The sequence below is a fragment of the Lissotriton helveticus genome, chromosome 10, assembly GCF_964261635.1.
Source record: "Lissotriton helveticus chromosome 10, aLisHel1.1, whole genome shotgun sequence".
Lineage (NCBI taxonomy): Eukaryota > Metazoa > Chordata > Amphibia > Caudata > Salamandridae > Lissotriton > Lissotriton helveticus.
This window is the reverse complement of record NC_136071.1, coordinates 67,910,597-67,935,023: the sequence shown is the minus strand read 5'-3', so window position 1 is coordinate 67,935,023 and position 24,427 is coordinate 67,910,597. Positions and strand designations below refer to the sequence as shown.

Genomic DNA, 24,427 nt, shown 5'->3' with positions numbered 1-24,427 from the left:
ACAAATGCGGAAGTTGCAGTGTCTGCCCCTTTACCACAAATACCAAAACATTACAGTTGGAACCCAACAAAGTGTGGACAATCAGAGGACAGACCAACTGCAATAGTGAGAATGTCATCTACAGATTGACATGCCCATGCGACTTGCATTACGTAGGAATGACCAGTAGAAAAATAAAACTTCGCATTGGAGAGCACAGAAGCACCATCAGATGCAGGAAGACAAATACAAAGCTTACTGAACACTTTCTGTCAGTAGGTCACACTGCTGATGACATAAAGTGGACAATAATTGAACAAGTACAACCTGGTACAAACCTAGACAAACGCATATATGAGAAGGAACAGAGGTGGGTCTACAGACTTTCCACGCACAAAACCGGTTTAAATGATAATATTCCGTGGAACAATGTACTGACATAAGAAAGCACATTAGAATCTAGACCCCACCAGACGGAGTTATCTTATGGCTGTTCCTTTTTTGTCATAGCTTCTAAATGGAAAATATTTTCCTATGTCCTGAAAGTAATCTCTGTATACTAAACACCTTGAAAATATTGCCCATTCACTCCCATGTATGTGCTTAGAAAAACGATAAAAAATACCCCAGAACTATGGCTCAGCAACGTGAGCGCTGTCTGCCCGAGATCACTGCACCTGTTACCATGGCAATGTACACATTGCCCTACTCGGGCCAGTCCTACTATAGTGTTCACCAAAGATTGTGATTGGTCACACACAGATCACGTGCTCACCACACGTGACCCGGCCACGCCCAACAAGGAAGTGTTCACTTTACCGGCAAACAGGCACCGGAGACACTCCACGGGGCACGCCGAGCAAGAACCAAGTAGGTTAATCGGTCTGATGAACAGAAGCGACAAGTAAGTACTCTTGAAAGACCGCTAAGCGGGAACGATCGCCTGCATTATTTACAATTTCTTCTAGGGGCAACACTCGACTGTCTTTGCGCTTTGATCACAGCGCTGACACTGTAAACTTGTTTTTTCACCTACAGGAGACGGAATCCTGTCCACTTGGTAACGCTGGTGCTTATGAAGCGAGAGTTTCGCTTTCAAGCGTAAGCACCTAATAACCAGCCGCCTCAATATTATTGAGACGGTCTCTCTTTTTTTCACGACTGCTCACAGTTATTTGGCAGCCGTTCACAGCGCAGCACGCTAACAGGTCACTCTCCCATTTATCGACCCCTGATTTTCACGTATCCCAGACGCCAAACCTTATCGACACCCCTCATTTGGCGACTGTCCTTTGATTGAAAGGCACCTCCCGGCATTTTTCACTATATTTCTGTTGCCACCCACGCAATAGATATGCTCAAACCACGATAGTGACATGCTGGTATGACTCCACACGTGGATATTATGATTGTCCTAATAATCATGAATATATATGTTATATGTGGAACAATCCATTTTGTCTACCCCTGTGTGTGACCCCTTCCTGTTTTTTGTTTCCCTGTTTTTTCACAGGTTTTTTCAAAAGTGAAAAACGCACCTTTTTGCACGAGATCCCTATTTACGATCTCTAAATTGAACTAGGGCAGGACGCTCCTTAGCGCGGGCGGACCACCCAGTTCAAATCACCCACGGTCCTGACGAAAACCCTTGAATCCATGTTTGGGTTGAAACATGTAGACCTTTTAAAACAATAGTTTTGTACATTCACATTCACATAGCACACTTTCGCTATTTTTATATATTTTAACACAACTTTTTTGACACCAAAGCCTTCCTAATTAGGCAAAGGTGCCACACTTTATTTTATTAAGGGTTCAAGCGCTCAAGAATAAATACTTGAAGTGAGTAGTGTTGGCCCTTTTTAATACACAATTTTGATAGTCTTGTACACATAAAAAAACGAAACCAGCTCCACTGTAATCAGGTGTCGCAGCACACCCTGTAGGCACTCGGCCTATGGGGTGGGACCCCGATGATGAAGCATGTCACCAACTAGGTTGGTGAGTGAGGGGTCTTCTATAAGGATATGCTTTATCCAGTAACAGGTTGGGGCAAAATGTGCTAACCAGCGCACTAGTGCTCATTGTCAGAGAGTTATTATTCTCCCTACCCACGAGGGGTTACTCCTCTATTGTTTTTTCAGATTTATTGGGGGACCAGGAGTTCCCACCTCACATAGTGCCTAGCATTATTATTTTCCCTCTCTCTCTCCATTGTTGTGAAGATTTAGGCAGCGCGCAGCTGCGAGAGTTGTATAATACATATTAGACACCACACTACACTTGCCAAAACCCTTTGGCAACATGGCCGAAAATCAGGGTTTATCTTATACCTCTGCAGAGGTCGATGAGATTATGAGTGACCTATCTGTGTTCGCAGATGCAAATATAGCACAAAGTATTTCAACAACAAAAGATTGGGAGAATCTTACAGAGATGAAGAGAAACAGAATCAGGATCATTTTACATGGGACAATTCTAAAAGAATACTTGAGTAACAGTATGGCTCCTAAAGGGCTACTGGTTTCAAATGCACCTCGTATTTTCCTTGAAGACGAAGCCTTCCGAAAAGACTGGGCGGCCATAGCATGGCACTGCACGCACGATTGGATCTTTTTGATATTAAAGACAGCCTTAAGACTTTCCGAAAAAATACAAGTCGAGATCCAGGTGACAGAAAGCCACATGAAGACCACGATTACAGGCTTTAAGAAAAAACTTGATGAATTAAACAAGGAAATGAAAGACTATAAAGACAATTTGACCCAGCAAAAAGTGCAAAAGTTCCAGAAGGATCTAAAGAAATTTTCTTATACAAAGGTATACCCATACTCTGACCCAGAGTTTACCCCTCAATCGAAAGGAGAAGATACCTCAGATGCCTCCAGTAATGCCTCAAGCAATACTTCCAATTCAAGTATAAATTCTGGAGGAAGCAACTCCAAACCAAGAGGGAGAGGACGGGGTAGAGGTCAAGGGAATTGGTCACATTACGCGCCGGTACCAATGCAAGGACCACCTGATCCATACTATCACCCACAAAATATGCCAATGTATGGCTGGCAACCACCATTCCAGCAGCCGTTCTTCCAACCAAACCCCTACACACCGCCTTTTTTATACCGGGGCGGAAGAGGAAGGGGAAAACGAAGAAATCAAAACCAGGGAGCTCAGGTACACTGGGCAGCGGAAGATCCGAGCGCGAACCAGAACAAGCCCAGACCGCAACAAGCAGGACCAAGCAACCGGAGAACCTAATAACCAACCTCGCAACTAGACCACTAAGCACAGTCGAAGAATCAGTCCTGAATAAAGGCTTACGATTTGTACCGACAGCGAATCTGGACAAATTCAGACTCCACTGTGAACTCTCATCTTTCTTTCGGAAACTCAGACTAAAAGCCTTTTTCGAAAAAAGGCCAATTACTGAGGAGAATCCTGATCCAAATGAAACAGGTCTGAGAACCAAAGCCACTTTCACCCCTCCGCCACACTCGATACCTGTGGAAGTTTCCACATTCGAGCAGGCTGTTTTCAATGAAATTGAGAATACAAAACCTAAGAAACAATTTATGAACCTGACTAATCAGGAAAGGGCCGCCCTCGAAACCCTGCGGAACTGTGAAACAATTGTGATAAAACCTGCAGATAAAGGTGGAGGAATTGTTGTGCAAGATCGCACAGCTTACCAAACCGAATGCCTTCGACTTCTAGCAGATGATAACAGTTACCGGAGACTACCAATGGATCCAACAGAAGACTTGAAAAGCGAGATAACGTCGCTAGTGGAATATGGAGAAACAGAAGGTTTCATATCCAAACAGGAGGCAAATTTCCTTTGCGACAGCGAAGGGAAAATCCCCTACTTCTATACCCTCCCCAAAATACATAAAAACAGGACACCACCGCCAGGCAGACCAATTGTCTCTGGTTTGGGATCAGTCCTCGAACCACTATCACAATTTTGCGATTTTTTCTTCAAAGCCATGGTGCAAAGAACTAGCACGTACCTAAAGGATACAAAGAGTCTCCTACAGATTCTTGACCAACTCACTGTGGATAATGACACCATCCTGGTGAGTTTTGACATTGAGAGCCTGTACACCAGCATCCCTCAGGATGCAACGCTGGAAGTACTAGAAAGAGCTCTAGAGAAAGAAACATGGACATCAAGAACACCCAAAAACTTCATTCTCGAGTGTGCAAGGCTAGCACTGAAAAGGAATTATTTCGAGTTTGAGGGCCAAATATTCCTACAGACGGGTGGGACATCCATGGGCAGTTCTTTTGCTCCAAGCATAGCGGGTTTATATGTATTCGACTTTGAAGAGAAATACATTCTGAGCGATACTAACCCCTATAGCTCTAACCTCCTGATATGGCGTAGGTACATCGACGATGTGCTAACCATTTGGAAAGGCTCAGAGGAATCACTAACCTCTTTCTTCAATTGGATAAACACTCGAGACAATCATCTAAAGTTCACATATGAAAAAAGCAGTGACACCCTGGTCTTCCTAGACGTAAAAATCACAAAAAAAGATGGTAAATTGACTACTATTACCCACTACAAACCTACTGCCAAAAATAACCTCCTCCGTTTTGAAAGTTTTCACCCCAGACCCCTTCGCGAAAACCTACCATACGGGCAATACCTTAGAATCCGTAGGAACTGTAGTGAACTAGATGACTACAAGAGCCAAGCCAAAGATCTTTCTCAGAAACTTCAAAACCGAGGTTACCCAAACAGAATCCTGCAGAAAAGCCAGAAGCGCGCTCGTAATCAGCCTCGTGCAGCACTCTTGGAACCAAACGAAAGGGTCCCGGAAGAGATCCCTTTGACGTGTGTTACAACATATAACACTATATCCAATGACGTGTCGAGAATAATAAAAAAGCACTGGAACATTCTGAATACAGGCAACCTAAGATGGAACAAACCGTTATTCTCTTTCAAAAGAGCAAGAAGCATAAAAGATGTGGTAGTAAATACCAGACCCCTAGCGATACATCCTAGGAAAGAAACACAAACCAACCTATGGGGTCTACCTAAGGTAACTGGTCACTACAAATGCGGAAGTTGCAGTGTCTGCCCCTTTACCACAAATACCAAAACATTACAGTTGGAACCCAACAAAGTGTGGACAATCAGAGGACAGACCAACTGCAATAGTGAGAATGTCATCTACAGATTGACATGCCCATGCGACTTGCATTACGTAGGAATGACCAGTAGAAAAATAAAACTTCGCATTGGAGAGCACAGAAGCACCATCAGATGCAGGAAGACAAATACAAAGCTTACTGAACACTTTCTGTCAGTAGGTCACACTGCTGATGACATAAAGTGGACAATAATTGAACAAGTACAACCTGGTACAAACCTAGACAAACGCATATATGAGAAGGAACAGAGGTGGGTCTACAGACTTTCCACGCACAAAACCGGTTTAAATGATAATATTCCGTGGAACAATGTACTGACATAAGAAAGCACATTAGAATCTAGACCCCACCAGACGGAGTTATCTTATGGCTGTTCCTTTTTTGTCATAGCTTCTAAATGGAAAATATTTTCCTATGTCCTGAAGTAATCTCTGTATACTAAACACCTTGAAAATATTGCCCATTCACTCCCATGTATGTGCTTAGAAAAACGATAAAAAATACCCCAGAACTATGGCTCAGCAACGTGAGCGCTGTCTGCCCGAGATCACTGCACCTGTTACCATGGCAATGTACACATTGCCCTACTCGGGCCAGTCCTACTATAGTGTTCACCAAAGATTGTGATTGGTCACACACAGATCACGTGCTCACCACACGTGACCCGGCCACGCCCAACAAGGAAGTGTTCACTTTACCGGCAAACAGGCACCGGAGACACTCCACGGGGCACGCCGAGCAAGAACCAAGTAGGTTAATCGGTCTGATGAACAGAAGCGACAAGTAAGTACTCTTGAAAGACCGCTAAGCGGGAACGATCGCCTGCATTATTTACAATTTCTTCTAGGGGCAACACTCGACTGTCTTTGCGCTTTGATCACAGCGCTGACACTGTAAACTTGTTTTTTCACCTACAGGAGACGGAATCCTGTCCACTTGGTAACGCTGGTGCCTATGAAGCGAGAGTTTCGCTTTCAAGCGTAAGCACCTAATAACCAGCCGCCTCAATATTATTGAGACGGTCTCTCTTTTTTTCACGACTGCTCACAGTTATTTGGCAGCCGTTCACAGCGCAGCACGCTAACAGGTCACTCTCCCATTTATCGACCCCTGATTTTCACGTATCCCAGACGCCAAACCTTATCGACACCCCTCATTTGGCGACTGTCCTTTGATTGAAAGGCACCTCCCGGCATTTTTCACTATATTTCTGTTGCCACCCACGCAATAGATATGCTCAAACCACGATAGTGACATGCTGGTATGACTCCACACGTGGATATTATGATTGTCCTAATAATCATGAATATATATGTTATATGTGGAACAATCCATTTTCTCTACCCCTGTGTGTGACCCCTTCCTGTTTTTTGTTTCCCTGTTTTTTCACAGGTTTTTTCAAAAGTGAAAAACGCACCTTTTTGCACGAGATCCCTATTTACGATCTCTAAATTGAACTAGGGCAGGACGCTCCTTAGCGCGGGCGGACCACCCAGTTCAAATCACCCACGGTCCTGACGAAAACCCTTGAATCCATGTTTGGGTTGAAACATGTAGACCTTTTAAAACAATAGTTTTGTACATTCACATTCACATAGCACACTTTCGCTATTTTTATATATTTTAACACGACTTTTTTGACACCAAAGCCTTCCTAATTAGGCAAAGGTGCCACACTTTATTTTATTACGGGTTCAAGCGCTCAAGAATAAATACTTGAAGTGAGTAGTGTTGGCCCTTTTTAATACACAATTTTGATAGTCTTGTACACATAAAAAAACGAAACCAGCTCCACTGTAATCAGGTGTCGCAGCACACCCTGTAGGCACTCGGCCTATGGGGTGGGACCCCGATGATGAAGCATGTCACCAACTAGGTTGGTGAGTGAGGGGTCTTCTATAAGGATATGCTTTATCCAGTAACAGGTTGGGGCAAAATGTGCTAACCAGAGCACTAGTGCTCATTGTCAGAGAGTTATTATTCTCCCTACCCACGAGGGGTTACTCCTCTATTGCTATTAATGGCTCCCACAACATTTGAAATGCATCCCAGGTCATAGTACTCCCCCTACACAGCTGCCAAGTCATCCCTCCTTGGGAAGTGGACATGTCTGTCCTTGTAAAGTATCAATGCTGACAGGATATCACGCAACACCATGCTGAACATTGACTGTGACATCCAGCCGGCGCTGTCTACAGGGAACAGGTTAGACCCAGTAGCGAAGGAATGCGGTGTAGCCATAACCTTCAATGAGGCAGACAATGCAGGATGCCATATTATTTTGGACTTCAAATGGTGATCCAAATGGGCACATGGGTTCCGTAGTGTGTGGCGATCCAAACTGAATCTCATGATGATTTCAATGCCCTCCATCGTCGTCAGGTCGGGGACAGTTCAAAAGATGGGTGGTGTCCTCCTACGTATGTCAGGGTACAGAAGCATGGGCTGAGTTATAGATGAGATGTAGTGAACAGCTACCCAGAGACTCACACAAACCACAACTTTGACTGCACTCATGGTGAAGTGAATTGCACAAGTGACCTCCATTCAGACATTGTTTTTCATCACTCACTCGACATTCTGACACTACAACATCCAAAGAGGTCGATGTGTATGGCATATGGTACACTGCTACATCAAGGATGAGTTGCCCTGTGCTTAGATGGCACAGTACTTGTGTTTCCGATCATCAGTACCGAGTTGCATGTAGCTGCTGTCACTGCATGAGCGCAAGCTTTAGTACCACAATACAAAACAACATTATGTGATGAGGGCAGTGAGTGTCATCTGGACAACGCAACATGGATATACAGTATGGTAGACAGAGACATGTGGACAATATAGGGTCAGTCCTGCGTGAGTGTGTGTGGAATTTGCGCGACAGACATTGCAATGTTCACCTAAATTAGGCATAATGCAAATGGTTTGTGTATACATGCCCAGATGGCTGACAATGATAGATGATGTCGGTCAGAGCTATGTTTGTTCCACATGTGCACTCCTATGACTTGTGTAGGAACATTTACAGGCAATGGCAACTAGGCACACGGCACACCACACCAGTACGTGTGTTGGGAGTGCTAGGGATTACAAGTATGTCTGATTTACAGACAATAGACACCTCTGATTGTCTGCCTAAGTCGACCCCTGGCCAAGAGACGCCAGTCAGATGTCAAGGGAGGATCACTGACTAAATATCGAGGGACAAAATATAGACTACCCAAAATATCGATGCCAAAATATCGACAGACAAAATACCGAATTCCTATCTACAAACAGGTAAGTACCAAAATATCGAATCCAAAATATCGTTTAAAAATATATACTTTGTAAAAATTTCGAATTTCTTAAAAAAAACTAAAATATACTTACAAATACTTAAATTACCCTAAAATTATTAAATAAGTAATTTAACTTAATAAAAAAAATACAATCATATATGTTAAAACATATATATATATATATATTAACATAATATTAATAAAAAATACACAATATTTTTACCTTAGCATAGCGGGAGTGTAAAAATTACTATTCCCACTCCTGGAAGTGCAACAGTAGGGAAATCGTTGGATAGCGTAAGGGTAAAAATTACTATTCCCACTCCAGAGAGTGCAACAGTAGGGAAAGCGTCGGATAGCGTAAGGCTAAAAATTACTATTCCCACTCCAGAGAGTGCAACAGTAGGGAAGGCGTTGGATAGCGTAGGGGTAAAAATTACTATTCTCACTCCAGAGATTGCAACAGTAGGGAAAGCGTTGGATAGCGTAGGGGTAAAAATTACTATTCCCACTCCAGGGAGTGCATCAGTAGGGAAAGCGTTGGATAGCGTAGGGGTAAAAATTGCTATTCCCACTTCAGAGAGTGCAACATTAGGGAAAACGTTGGATAGCGTAGGGGTAAACATGACTATTCCCACTCCAGAGAGTGCAACAGTAGAGAAAGCGTTGGATAGCGTAGGGGTAAAAATTACTATTTCCACTCCAGAGAGTGCAACAGTAGGGAAGGCATTGGACAGCATAGGGGTACAAATTACTATTCCCACTCCAGAGAGTGCAACAGTATGGAAAGCATTGGATAGCGTAGGAGTAAAAATTACTATTCCTACTCCAGAGAGTGCATCAGTAGGAAAAGCGTTGGATAGTGTAGGGGTAAAAATGACTATTCCCACTCCAGTGAGTGCAACAGTAGGGAAAGCGTTGGATAGCATAGGGGTAAATTTTACTATTCCCACTCTAGTGAAAATAAAATGCCAAAATATCGACAGACAAAATACCGAATTCCTATCTACAAACAGGTAAGTACCAAAATATCGAATCCAAAATATCGTTTAAAAATATATACTTTGTAAAAATTTCGAATTTCTTAAAAAAAACTAAAATATACTTACAAATACTTAAATTACCCTAAAATTATTAAATAAGTAATTTAACTTAATAAAAAAAATACAATCATATATGTTAAAACATATATATATATATATATATTACCTACTGGCGGTCGCCAGTAGGTATATATAGTTAGGATTTTTTCTCTATGGGATTTTTGAAAATTCTATGTCTAATAACTTTGGCGTTTGTGGACGGAATTGGCTGAAATTTTCAGGAAAATGGCACATTGTGTTTCTGAGCAGCCCCTGAAAATTTTGGGGGGGTTCGTCAAGGGGGGGCCGAGAAAAAAGGGGGGTCCCAAAACGCGTTTTTCCCATGTTAATTTCCATAGGGCGGTTGGCCTCACTTTTAGCCCGAACGGCTGAATGGATTTGCACGAAACTTGGCAAAATTGTAGGGACTGGTAGCCCGATGTGCCTTTTGTAGGTCTCAATATATGTGCTCCAGTGGATTTTGAGAAATTAACGTTTAAAAAAAGATATATATCTGTAACAGCGGACCTGGCAGCGGCCCAGGACGCGTACTTTTCGCGCAACGGAGCTTTGTGAAGCGAAGCTGATTGGTTCTCCGGCGTCTGTCAACATTCCAAAAAGTCCGTAGCGGCCGCCATCTTGTCTCTCGGTAGGATCGAGAGACAAGAGGAGGTCAAAACAAAGGGGGAAATAACTATAAGGGGGCATAGTAGATCCTCGCTGACCCCCTAGGTTTGATGTGGAGGTTTTAAAAGGGCCCCGCGGGGCAAAAAAAAAAAATAATAATAATAATCGAACGGCTGAATGGATTTGCACGAAACTTGGCAAAATATTAGGGACTGGTAGCCCGATGTGCCTTTGCTAGGTCTCAATATATGTGCTCCAGTGGATTTTGAGAAATTAACGTTCAAAAAAAGATATATATCTGTAACAGCGCTCCGCTTCGCGAAACGGAGGTTTGCGAAGCTGATTGGTCATTCTGTCACTGGGCTATAGTTGGGCTACATCTGGCTGATATTTAAGCTACATTTGTTTTTTTGTGTGTCTGGCGGCCATCTTTGGGCTACATTGGGCTACATTGGGCTTCATTGGGCTACATTGGGCTACATTTGGGCTCCAACATATATATAGGGCAATGTAGCCCAATATATATTTTTCAAAGTTAATTTTCGTAAAAACCACTGGAGCATATATCTTGAGACATAGCAAAGGCACATCGGGCTACCAGTCCCTACAATTTTGCCAAGTTTTGTGGAAATCCATTCAGCCGTTCGAGCTAAAAGTGAGTCCAACCGCCCTATGGAAATGAAGGAAATGAATGGGTAATTTGTAATTAGCAAATAGCTAATCGCAAACTAGGAATGGTAAAGAATCGCTATTTATTCCTTAAAGTTCGCTATTTAGGAAATGCAAAAAACTTTGATGATACATATGGCGGTTCATCTCTAACAAGATAAGAAGCATAGGGATACATTTATGATGACTGGCGCATCACCAGGGATGTGTTAGTCATTCTGTGCCGCTGTTCCGTCACCTATGGTGTGCTGCATTTACAATGCGGCGCATCATGGGGCAAAAACAGCACAGATGCGTGATGTATCTGTGCCGTAAAGGTGGCGCATTGCTGGAGTTGTATCGCAAGTGTGATGAAGCTCCAGCAAGGGTCGGGGGTGCCCCTGTCGCAGGGTTTCTGTTCTCACACAGAACTGTGGACAGAGGATTGGAACCTTGGCGAATTAGGGTGTCCCAAAACTCACGTTAGTAATCAAAAACTCCTTAGCAAGCTAGGTACAGTGTCACATTGGATATAACAAACTCTCAATGTTTAGACAATCCAGAATATGAACTTATAGTACCTCAGGATACGTGGAACTCATGAACAGTCGGTCGTTATATATTTCTTAGAAACCAGAACATGGAGTTAAGAAGAACACATGTGTATTTGAAATGTTTATTTACTAATGCCGTCTTCTCAGGCGTAGTATCTTAGATAATAGAAGTACACATATTATCAGTAGCAAAATTACCAGCATAGTTACTAGTACATAAAAAGCGAATGGTGATAGTATGTTAACATGCTGTAAATGAATAAGAGTTAGCAACACTTATAAGCAGCCGCGGGCCGTGGAGGGAGTTACGGTGGGGCAGGGAGGCGGGGAGGGGGAGGGGCAAGGTAGAGAGGGCTCCACCCTGCTTCTCCCCCTCCCCGCCTCTCTGCCTCACCGTAACTCCCTCCACGGCCCGCGGCTGCTTATATCTCACCCTCCCTAATACACATATTATATTATTTGCTAAGAAGGTCTCTTTGTGTTGGTTTAGGGCGTGCCCATACTTTAGTGTCTTAGATTTGAAGGAATCACATCAGCATACACCAGCTCTCTCTTCATGTGAACCGCATCAACTGTTGTGTATGTGTGTTCGGCAAAGCAATATAAAACCCGCCTCATGCCCAGAATTGGCAGAAGTTGCACTTATGTTATGAGTATGAAGTCGTGGAGATCAGACCTCATAACAATTCTGTATCGTGTTGTTCTTGAAACTTTAGCACTCGCTGTACAGATATAGTTTAACAAGCAAAGCAGATAGTAGAGCAATAACATATTATTCTCATGTAAACCACGATGAACTACTAGGTGGAAAGCTAAAGCAACAACTAAGTGTCGTGTGCAGAAGTTGCAAAAAAGGAAAAATGCCGTTTAAACCGGTAATGAGCCCATGCTAACTTAACACGGTGTAAAGATATCCAGGACCTAGATGACACCTCCCCATGATCCGGAAACGAACTGAATAAGATAATAGAAGTGCCATCTCATGAGAGCAGATTGCAAGTTTATATGTGGACGGTCCGCAAGGTAAAGCATTAAAAACTAGGAAAATTTAATGCTAAAGAAAAATAAAACAGCCAAGTACTTTATCGAGTCTTAAGCCAATAGGCAAGGTAAATAATAAAAACTTGACAAATAAGTCAATGAATTGTCAATGAAATGCTAGTACTCAGCATATCAAACATGAAAAAGGTCTATGACATAACTGTGTATGCAAAATAAGCTGCAACAGCCTCCAATAGGAAGTCACCGTCTTCATCCGAAAACAGTTCAGCCATCCAATTTAAAAGCGGAAAAGAACATACGTGCTCTCCCAGCACCGGATCCTCTATCACCATCAGAGGACAGCTCGGTGGGTTTTCAAGAAAGCTCTGTTCCAAGAAAGACTGTGCTGCCGCCAGTAAATTCCAGGGACCAAGTAGTCCATGCATCAATGCCACAGCCATAATCCTTTCGCCAGGACAAACCAACTCGTGAGTAATGATAGGAGTCATCAGCTGATTAAAGTCGACGTCAGGAGAAACCGGTCCGCAGAGACACAAATCAATGGCCCAATCGAAATCACAGGTCAGGCAGTGAAATACAGGCTGGACACAGGTGAAGTAGGAGAATCGAAAAGATAATCCATATGCTGTGCTTAATATCGCCAACGGCATTGTGCCATAATATTCTAGCATGCGATTGCGGAACAGTGTCAGCAGCTGCAGGGTGGGAGGTTGCATAGGAGGGACATCCATATTTAAAAATGTAAAAAAGCACAAGAGCGTCCGCTGGTAATGCAAGTAAAAATGCCAATCCACGAACCAGAGTGGAGAAAATAGAATGAAAGGAAGCAGGGATGACTCCAAAGATTTTCTCAAATGAAGTCACGAGACCACTGGTAACAACTTTAAAAAAGTGCGCCAGGGTCTTTGTGGAGGATGCGTTAAAGATAGTCGGAACCATCTTGCTGAAATTGAAAGGCAAAATCTGAATTGAAAAGTGTGTGCACCTCTGTACGGGTGTTCGCTATGTGAAGCACGAAAGTTTCACGGGCCGAACTCAAGGCCACCTCTCTCTAAAGACAAAAGAGCTCCTATTCTTGCCATGCCGTTGAAATCTGTCCCAAGGTTGGTATTTGTGGCCAGATTGAAAACTCCCTATGTTCATGTGTGGGAGGAAATAGAACATTTCTGCAGCAAATAACCCGTTCACTTACTGTTACGATAAAAGGAATACTTTTAATTAACTCAGAACAATCTTCATTATTGAGCATCAAATAACTACCATTTTCCAACAACTTGAACGTGGGGATGATAGCAGGAACTGGCGTGCCTTGCAACACGCAAGCCATATTTGGTCGGTGTTTGTTGCATGAACCGTGTAACTGTATGTGCCTACACATTAGTGAATGATCTGGCGTCTCAGTGCATTCCTCTCCATTCAGATAAACTTCTTGATCATCTTTGAAACATCTGTATGTGTATGGAAGCGACCAGACCTCATGAAGAAAAGCACTACCTAAAGGTTCATAACGACCTATTGGTATATATTTCATACAATTTGAAAACTTATATAAAGCAAAAGGCAGCGTTATTAAACCGTGGATAAGGCACGTTGCCAAAAAACCCGCAATCCTCTGCTGATGATGTCACTGAGCATGTCATGAATGATGTAATATGTGACATCATCAGCAGTGGATTACGGGTAATAGTATCTCTAGTTTACTCCCCTATAGCTGTCTTTCTTTTAACATAAGTGTCTGTTTCCTTCCCTTATACTTACTGTTTTTGGTTCGCTTTCGGTTCGCGTACCGGCGAGCGAACTGGGAAGCGAACTAAGAGAAATAGAGGTTGGCACAGTTCCAAATATTGTACCAATTTTTTAATAACGGGGAGGTAGTTCTGAAAAGAACTTTTTTTTTTATTGTTTTTGTTGTTTTATATTTTTTTTATTATTTTTCGGAACATTTTGTTACTGTTTTTGAATTTTTCTGAACAGTTTTATATTCTTTTGGGTTTTTCTTGGAGGGGGCAATGAAAAGATTCATTGTAAAGGGCTCAACAGGAGCAACAAAACAAAAAAAGAAGTATTTATTATTTTGGGCGTTTCGTACAAACTTGCATATGATAGTCAATAGCTCTGTTGATCAGAGTGATGCTTTTTTCTCCGTAGGAAATGAATCCATCGCAAAATACGCAGATGTGTTTTACATCACCAAATCTCATTTGTATATTTGGCACCATCTCCCTGCCCTCTGGTCCCGTTACCTACCGGTACAACAGATCTTCTGGCCATAATAGGGAGATTATCTAGGTCGTTCCGAAACTGTGCAGCACTGTAGTTGTTAGGATGCCACCTAGTCATATGGCGATGCATTGTGTAGTTTCCGAAACTGTATTTTTTCTCGGTTCCTCTGGACAGTCTATCTTGACATATAAGGCAAGTTACGTATCTTGCATTTACTTTTTTCTGACCTTTGGGAATTTAAAAAAATTGCCAAATGAAGTTTTCTTTCCGGTGAGACGTCCTGGGCTGCTCAGGCAAAAACTGCCTCTCTTCATGCTCGTCGTCCTGTTCTTCTTCTTCCTCTTCTTGTTGAATTATAACTTGAGCAGGTGGTCCACTCTTCCTTGGATGTGGTGGAGGTGGTGGGGAAGCACCAGCTGAAGCTACTAAAGAAGCCATTGCTCAGTGATCACAAAGGGTCTTTCTCTCACAATGATGAAAGTCAGAGTGAGGAAAGAAGGAGGGATTTTCATCATTTGGGAAAAACAAGAGTTCTCAACCAATCAAAAGTGTTCATTTTAGATTATATGACCTAGTCTTACATCATTAGGAAACCAAAAGTGAAATGAACCAATGAAAAGTGTTATTACCAAGTCACATGACTTGCTGTGTTTACGTTAAGCGCTTTGCAGGGCCTCCCGGTTTGCTTCCAGAAACCTGCGCTTTGCGACTCGCTTCGCGTACCAGTTCGCTAACGTAGCACGTCATATGACGTATCACGCGAGAACGTGAAACGTCATGCGGACGGGAGGCGTCACGATGTTGTTTTCTAACGCGGCACTTGCGGTAAAGAAACGTTTACCGGCTCGCGGTCTATTTCGCGGCATCAAGGTCAGCTAACGGGAAGCTTCCCGATTCGCGAAGCGGGAACGAAGGAAAAAAAATATTTAACAAAAAAATTATTCATAAACATATAAAATATATTTTTGGATTTAAAGAAGAATACATTTTACAGCTACAGATATTAGCTGTTAAAAAACCAATGAAATTCACAGAAAAAACCATAGGTTATAGACCATATATAGTTAGGAATTAGCATTTACAAAACCTTGAAAATTCACTGAAAAAACCATAGGTTATAGACCATATATAGTTAGGAATTAGCATTTAGAAAACCTTATTTTACTCACACAAAACCATTGAAATTCCATATATAGTTAGTTGCACTAACTATATATCGCGCACCCGCAATCCACTGCTGATCATGTCACATATTACATCATTCATGACATGGTCAGTGACATCACTGATGACATCACTGATGACATCTCAAATGACATCACTGATGACATCACTGATGACATCTCATTTGACATCATTCTTGTGCTAATACGATAAACCTCTTCAGACTCTGATATAACCTTAGATACACTCAGTGTATACAGACACTCACACACTGCCACTCATCCATGGAGTTACTCACACACCCAGTCAGTCATGCAAAGAAACAATCTCACCTCCATTTCTTGAACTATACAGTTAAACACACCTTACTTATTGAAACATATACTAACACGTATTTACTCTCTTATACAATCCCTGATACAAGTTCACAATGATCGATACAACCACTCACTCATTCAGTGGCTCTCATGCACAGTTATTTATATATGCCAACTCTCAAATGTACTGTGTTTTACATATGTACTTACTATGACATGTAGCATTGAGATATCCATTCACTCATCAATACACTCATGCACACAGTCAACTGCCTATGTAGCTGTTTCCACATGCACTCTTGAACTCATACACCTAGTGAATAAACTGCTCACACATCTATGCATAGAGTCACACACCTTCCAGCCACCCCCACACGAACTCAATCTCCCATAGAAATACTTGGGCAACCAATTAATAACACATATAGCCTCTCGTATAGCTAATGATCAACACATGCAGCAGTTTACAGAACAACAGACATAATGATGCACAAATTAAGACAGTTTAGTCACTAAGCCATGCATTCAGTGAGACACATTTAATCACTCACTCATACAGTCAGTCACGCACCTACTAAATCCTTCATCCAGACACTTATACATCCACTCATTCTTCAATATGTAAGACATATTTTAACTTTACAGAAACATACAGTCACTGGATGTAGTCATCAGTGATGTCATCAGTGATGTCATTTGAGATGTCATCAGTGATGTCATCAGTGATGTCACTGACCATGTCATGAATGATGTAATATGTGACATGATCAGCAGTGGATTGCAAGTGCGCGATATATAGTTAGTGCAACTAACTATATATGGAATTTCAATGGTTTTGTGTGAGTAAAATAAGGTTTTCTAAATGCTAATTCCTAACTATATATGGTCTATAACCTATGGTTTTTTCAGTGAATATATATATATATATATTAACATAAAATTAATAAAAAATACACAATATTTTTACCTTAGGATAGCGGGAGTGTAAAAATTACTATTCCCACTCCTGGAAGTGCAACAGTAGGGAAAGCGTTGGATAGCGTAGGGGTAAAAATTAATATTCCCACTCCAGAGAGTGCAACAGTAGGGAAAGCGTCGGATAGCGTAGGGGTAAAAATTACTATTCCCACTCCAGAGAGTGCAACAGTAGGGAAGGCGTTGGATAGCGTAGGGGTAAAAATTACTATTCCCACTCCAGAGATTGCAACAGTAGGGAAAGCGTTGGATAGTGTAGGGGTAAAAATTACTATTCCCACTCCAGAGATTGCAACAGTAGGGAAAGCGTTGGATAGCGTAGGGGTAAAAATTAATATTCCCACTCCAGAGAGTGCAACAGTATGGAAAGCATTGGATAGCGTAGGGGTAAAAATTACTATTCCCACTCCAGAGAGTGCAACAGTAGGGAAAGCGTTGGATAGTGTAGGGGTAAAAATGACTATTCCCGCTCCAGTGAGTGCAACAGTAGGGAAAGCGTTGGATAGCATAGGGGTAAATTTTACTATTCCCACTCTAGTGAAAATACATTAATATAAGTCAAATAATTATCAATTATTCAATTAATAAAAATTAATTAACAATTAAGAATTAATTAATTACCAATTAAAAAGTAATTAACAATGTATTCAAAATAAATACCAATAAATAAATTAACATATTTAATTAATTATAATTAAATTACTTCCCACCCTATTTGCCTATAAACCCACAACCTGCTACAGAAAATAAATTAATATTATTCACATATTTATCAATTAATAAAAATTAATTATCAATTAAGAATTAATTAATTACCAATTAAAAATTAATTAACAATTTATTAAAAAAATACCAATAAAATAATTAACATATTTAATTAATTATAATTAAATTACTTCCCACCCTATTCCCCTATAAACCCACAACCCACTACAGAATTAAATTACGCAAACATTAAATAACAGAAAATTAATTACTTAAAATAAATTACAAAAAAATATGCACTTTTCATATACTAACATACAAAACACTTAAAAATGATATTATTAAAAATTCGATATTTTTAAAACCTATATTATGTACTTCGATATTTTGACGTTCTATATTTTTAAAATCGATATTACATTACTTACCTTAAAAACGATATTTTTGATGTCTATATTCTGTCCATTCGATATTTTGTCCATTCTATATTTTGGAGTCGATATTTGTGTTACTCGATATTTTGGACTCGATATTTTGACCATACACCGTCAAGGGATATTCACAGGATGGATGTTTCATTACACAACATTGGTACAGTGCAAGCGAACTTTGTCCGTTTTGACTCCTGCCCTCATTTCAGTCCATGCTGGCCATGATTCATGATTATGTATGTAATTTCGCTCTCATTTTCTTGGACATACCATGTGTGTGGAGACTTGACTCAAAGGTCATACTCTGTCATACCTTCACAGTGTAGTGACCAGCTGGTCACTGTTCTCGTTGTTCTGATGTACCAGCCACTCCCAGAGTGCTGTCTCACCTCCCACCCAACCCCACAGCCACCCAGCACAGGCGTCACTGGACATGTGACCCTGTCAACAGATGGGGCCGGACGCACGTACCCTGGGCCAGTTCTCCCATACAAGTACGGTGTCTGTGTGGTTACTTAATATGCATGTGTGCCTCGTGCCCCACAACATTACTCATGGGGTGCAACAATCACTTTGGGCGAATGAGTTGTGATGTGTGATGCAATTCGCATGGTGACAATGCTAATGCAGAATGTGTTTGCATGCGCGTTAGCTGGCATCTGCAGCAATGACACGCATTACCCCATTTGTCTTCTGGGGATCGAGGGTCACTCATGGCTATTGGGTGGGCCTCGCACTTTGCATTTGGCAGGTTGCCACATTCATTGTGGTGCCACAATGCTTGCTGGGAGTTGTAGTTGTTCAGAGATTGAATGCGTGGAGATGATTGGTATGTACCTCTGCTGTTGATTGTGGCGGCGTCATGTCTGCCGGAGGTGCATCAGGTAGAGCTACGGGAAGGCCTGCAGTGCAGGGTCCATGGTGGCTCCAGTAGTTCTGATGGGTATTGTATCGGCTTTTCCTCTCCGTTGTTGTGTTACCACATCCGTGACGTGGTGGATTTTACGCGGTGGTGGGAAGGGCTGTTTGCAATGTTGTAATCTGGTTGGCAGACAGAACGTGTTTTTCTGCACCTCGGTCTTGCGATATTGGCTCCGTCCGCCACCCTTGCGTATGGAAGAAAAGCATGCAAAGCCTGACAGACTGCGGCAGACAGAAAATGGCCTCTATTGACCCATTGTAATTTGGTGGCCGCAATGACCGCACCTGGGCTAGGAAGATGAACATTTTCCGCCACCCCCACCAGCGTGCATGGGCTTCCGTCCAGCATCGTAATAGGCCCCCTAGTTAGAGAAATCATCAGATCTGCCGAATAACTATGGAATTGTTCCTATTTCTGCTGAAATTCATGGATCAGGAGGGCGGGGGATTGGGGGAGTGGGTGTCGCTGGTACATGACTAGATGTATTATAAGACATCAGCTGGACTCATAGCTATATAATCCCTAAGGCTAGAGTTGGAGCCCCAGTAGCATTTCTGAGGTTATAGGTACATATAAAGGGAGACTGAACTGTAGTTGTTTTATTGTTCTGCTGTCATTTAAGTTGTTTTTGTAAATGTCCAGTATTTGTAAAGCGCAAACAATTACCCAAAGGTGTCAAGGCTCTGGGGGCCATCTGGAAGATTAAGCATGCTATTGCCCAGAGTCACATGGTGCTGTGCTAATCTGCCGCTGGGGACGGGCATCGGACTGTGAGCCCCTGGGTTCCAGAGTCAGCTGTCCTAGCCGCTGCCCACACTTCTTCCCTTTTAACCCCTCCCATGCTGATGACGAGCTCAGCTCGTCATCAGCCACGGTGCTCGTGTGCTGATGACGAGCTGAGCTCGTCATGGCCGTTAGAAGCTCACACGTGGGGATAATTCCCCCGCTGTGCTGAGCGTTCTAAGGAAACGGGTGTGGTCGTGACGAGCTGAAACTGCATTCAAGGCCCTGCAGGATGTTAGTAGCTGCACCATGAATCCAGACGTCCATCTGGTCACATGTAGGAAACATCATGTGTTCGCAACGGGTGGTGGAGCCCTGCGCTAACCGGTGGAAGCAATGTACCAGGGTATTTCCATTGAAGTAAAGTACATTAAATTCCACCTGCAATTAAATGCATTGAAGAAACTTACAGCTCACCTGGAGACACATTGTTAGTAAGAGTGATTACTGTAATGAATGCTAATGGTAGCTTTTTTGCATTTCTCTGCTCTCTCTGACCAGCTTCCATTGAAAATGGCCTCCTCAGAGCGAGTGGCTGCAGTGACAGTATGCGCTGGAGTGCGCTGTCTTCCAAGCAAATCCAAGGTGTAAAGGGAGCCTACCTCGAAGGATGTCACTGTAAAGTAAGTGTGCCTTGGGTCATGGGTCCTGTCCAGGCTACCAAATTAGTAGCACAGCAAAATGGAGTCTTACCAGCAGCCGCGGCCCATGCAGGTAAGAGCTGTGGGGCGGTGGACCCATTTAAGGGGGGTTTTGACAGACAATGAACAAGAAAAATCTTTTTTTTTAAATGTCCCCCCTTCAGAGAATCAAGGAAAGAGAATGGACTAAGAGGGCAAAACATAGGACACGCAAGAGAATATTTCGAATAAAATGCAAATCTCTTTACCTCAATTTTTCGAATATCAATAATGTTGTTCTCTGCTCTTGACCAGAACAATTTCCCTATAGGATCTTTAAATATTCTAATCATTTCTGGAATCTGGCTCTGGATCCCATGAGCTGAATTTGTCTGCGCTTTAGAAAATCTCCCTAAGAGTATATACAACAGGTGCCCCCCATAAACCCAGAAGGACTAGGGTAATGCTTGTATCTATAACAATGTCCCAGATGTCATTTCAAGAAAACAGCTTTGTCATTCAAACAACACTTCTGGTAAATATATTGCATACATAAACACATAAAAAAAAAAGATATGGGTAACAATAATCCAAAAAAAGATATGCAATTGTTTATCTTCTTATTTTCAATGGATAGCAGCATAAAATGTTGGTTAAAGGAAAAGTGCTTGAGGTGCAAAGTGAAGACACAGTGTTCGTGAAATAAATATTGATGCAGTATTGTGTATGAATGATGATATAAACCAAAATTTCATGTATATATCGTTGCGCAATTGATATATTTTTCAGGTAGTTTGTTTAGAGCATTTCGACCTTTTGTAATTTATCAGGTCATCATCAGGACAGAAAGGGGCACAAAGCACCTGGTTGCTACCTGAAGAGGACGAATGGGCAGAAGGAAATGAAAACCGAAAATGGGGAAAATAGTTCGTCCATGGACAATAATTAATTCTTTATAGCTTCAAAGATGGGGAGGGCCGTATCTCAAGTGTCTATGTGGTTTCCAGAGGATACTGTAATACATCATGCACCTTTAGTAGAGGAAAGCAAAGCGCTAATGTCTGTATGAATAATATCCTCAGATGCCTCCATTGCCCAAGAGTAACCCCTCTCGTCTATTGCCACGCCGGATTCCGCCCCGCTGCTCCAGCTGCGCAGGACCTGCCTTTTTTTTTACCGCGATTTGTTCGAAGGAACATGGCTAGCAACTGGGACTCCCGAATATACCCTGATTTTATTTTTGCATCAACACTATTCCTAAACTGGTATCGGACGATCTGCTAATTCAAACTCATTGCAACAGCAACGATCCTACAGTGCTTCAGACAAATATGTTACACTTTGGATTATTTTAAAATTTTATTTTTTTACGAAGTTTTATATAGCGCAAACTTGACCCGAAGGTATCGGCGATCAGAGCGCTTTACACGAGCGCCAGAGGCGTTACATGAGGAAACATTCATTTTTCTTAGGCACGGGGAGATTAAGGGCCAATTTGCGATTCTGTAATAGTGATTTTTAAGAAATCGCTATTTCAGAATTGTAAATTGGTATGTATCAAGAAAATCGAAATTTTTTAACGATTTCTTGATATTCCTTAATTGCGAATTCGCAAATTGTGAATTCGCAATTAAGGAATACTTTCCCATTCATTTCTATGGGCCAGGAGACCCATTGGAAGGAATGGGAATTTTTTCTCAATTTGCGATTCGCAATTTGCTAATTGCAAATTGAGAATAATTTCAAGGGCTGTTGCACCCCTGAAATAAGCATGCGTGCACATGTGGTGCACATACATGCCCTAAGGGCATGTATGTGCGTCACATGGCACTTTGAAAAATGCAAAAATGGGCATTTTTCAAGCAATTTGCAAATTACCACCAACTTGAAGTTGGTGGTAATTTGCGATTCCTTAGGGACGAATTTCGGCCTTTGCGATTGCGAATTTGTATGATACATATGGCCCCAAGTTATTTGCCCAGAATCACAGGATGTTTAGCGTCATTGCCAAGAGTTTAACAAGGTGCCCCAGATTCGAGTTCAACCGCCCTAGCAGTGAGGCCTACTCCTCTCCCCAAATCAAATCGTATGCAACAGGTTCTATTTCCTTACTTTTTTACATAAGTCACGCCCCCTCGTATTCGAGGTTTGCATTGTTGGCATTCAACTATGTAGTATACTGTGTTTATATGCTTAATGCACAATCCCTGCAGATTATATTTACACCCTAGTTAGCCTTTATCGATGCTCATATAATACTAAAGCACATCTCTTGATGTTAAAGTCTGTCTCTCCTGTACCTGCTCTTATTTTATTTGAAACACATGTAATTGCCTGGATCTTGTTTTTCCACACAGTAGATATGTAATAGCATCCACCCCATGTGTAAATGTTGTGTCCGCTATCTTCTATGTAAGGCTCTTTGATGCCCTCAGGCCAAGTTTGCACTATATAAAACTCCATATAAATAAATATTCCTGCAATATCTTAATCACCATAGCAAGCTCAATCCTCATCACTTCATATTGAACTCTGCGTCATAATCCCTCCTGCGTCATATTCCCAACGGTGTACCTCTTTGTCCATTATTTACACTTGGGAGTAAATTACGCCTGCAAAAAACAGCATGGAGTGAATCATATTTGTAATGGGATGCACCAGTTATTTGCATCTATGTGAACACGACTTTTGCATCCACTTGATCTATAAACTCCACTACACAGTGTTTTCCACCAGCAGTTATCACAATGCAAATCCTGTGTGTGACTGCCCAGGCAGACACAGGAGAAAATGGAATTAATGCTCATCTCCAAATGGGAATACATGCAAACATGTACATAAAGCGTTTTAACACTTTTTCCTAGGTCTAAATGATCTCCTGCCACTTTGAAAATTAATCACATGATTTCAGAGCCACAACTCCATTGCACATTTATTAGTTATTGAACTGAATTAGTTATTTTTTCAGGTGGATCTTCAGGTAAATCATCTCAAAAGTCTTGATTGGATGATTTGTGGGCACTTGTACTACAGACCGGCTCCAGCTCTTTTGATCACCTCATTTTGTAGAGTGAGGACACATTTTTTTAAAATATTCTAATAAGACAAAAGTATTATTTTTTAATATTCTAATTAAAGCCAACTTTGGCATTAACTTTGCTTATAGTTTCTTCATCACCTTTGCTATAAAGTACATTTTAAAACCTTAACACTACTTGTGGCTACTTTTGTGCTTGTTGGGTGACCAGGCTATTTTCTTTTATATCTTCAACAGATTGTTACCTGCTATTCTCAACCCTGTCCATCACAGCCAAAGACATGCATATTTGAGCAGTATGAAGGCGGTGATGCTGAGAATCAGACAAAGAACCAAGTCTGCGTCACTAAGACAAGCGACGAATGCGTATGGAAGAATATTAAATAGGATGAGTTGACCAGAGAAGCCATCTTGATGTTTAACAACCCACAGATGGTTGAAGCCCTGCTACACCATCCATCTTGTAGATGACTAATAATCAGGAAACAAAGCACAGCTCTCACCTCTGAGTAAAGTAGTCAGAAGAAAGTGGGTGAACTACTATTTCTGTAATATACCTTTGTACTTTGCAGACTGTTTGCCACATTTCTGATCATTTCAGTATTTGTACACATTTACTGTCCACAGCACACATTGGAAAGTTTTAGCTATGCATCTTGTTTCATAAAGCACTTTGGAGCCTGGTCCACACTTTGCACATCTTCCAGTAAAATAAAGAAATAAAAGAAGTCTTTTGGAATGAACACAAGAGTCACTCCTTATTTAATTAACATAAGACTGATGAGCCTCATTTAGATTTTGGCAAATAGGATAGACTGACACAAAGGTAGTGGACTACCCTGTCTGCCAAACTGATCGACCACTTTAAGGTCAGGTAGACTGTCATGTTTCCATCAGTGGAGCCCTCGCTG

The 24,427-nt window shown here is 41.7% G+C and overlaps 1 protein-coding gene across 1 annotated transcript in view; it reads left to right on the top strand.

Annotated features, from left to right (window-relative positions):
• Positions 1-24,206, top strand: part of LOC144785046 (metalloproteinase inhibitor 1-like) — a 148,973-nt gene extending 124,767 nt beyond the window's left edge. Inside the window, exons 5-6 of the mRNA XM_078664164.1 lie at positions 20,361-20,482; positions 23,754-24,206. Coding sequence (XP_078520290.1) covers positions 20,361-20,482; positions 23,754-23,903 — 272 coding nt within the window. The 3' untranslated portion in view covers positions 23,904-24,206. The remainder of the gene's footprint in view (positions 1-20,360; positions 20,483-23,753) is intronic.
• Positions 24,207-24,427: the final 221 nt, after the last annotated feature.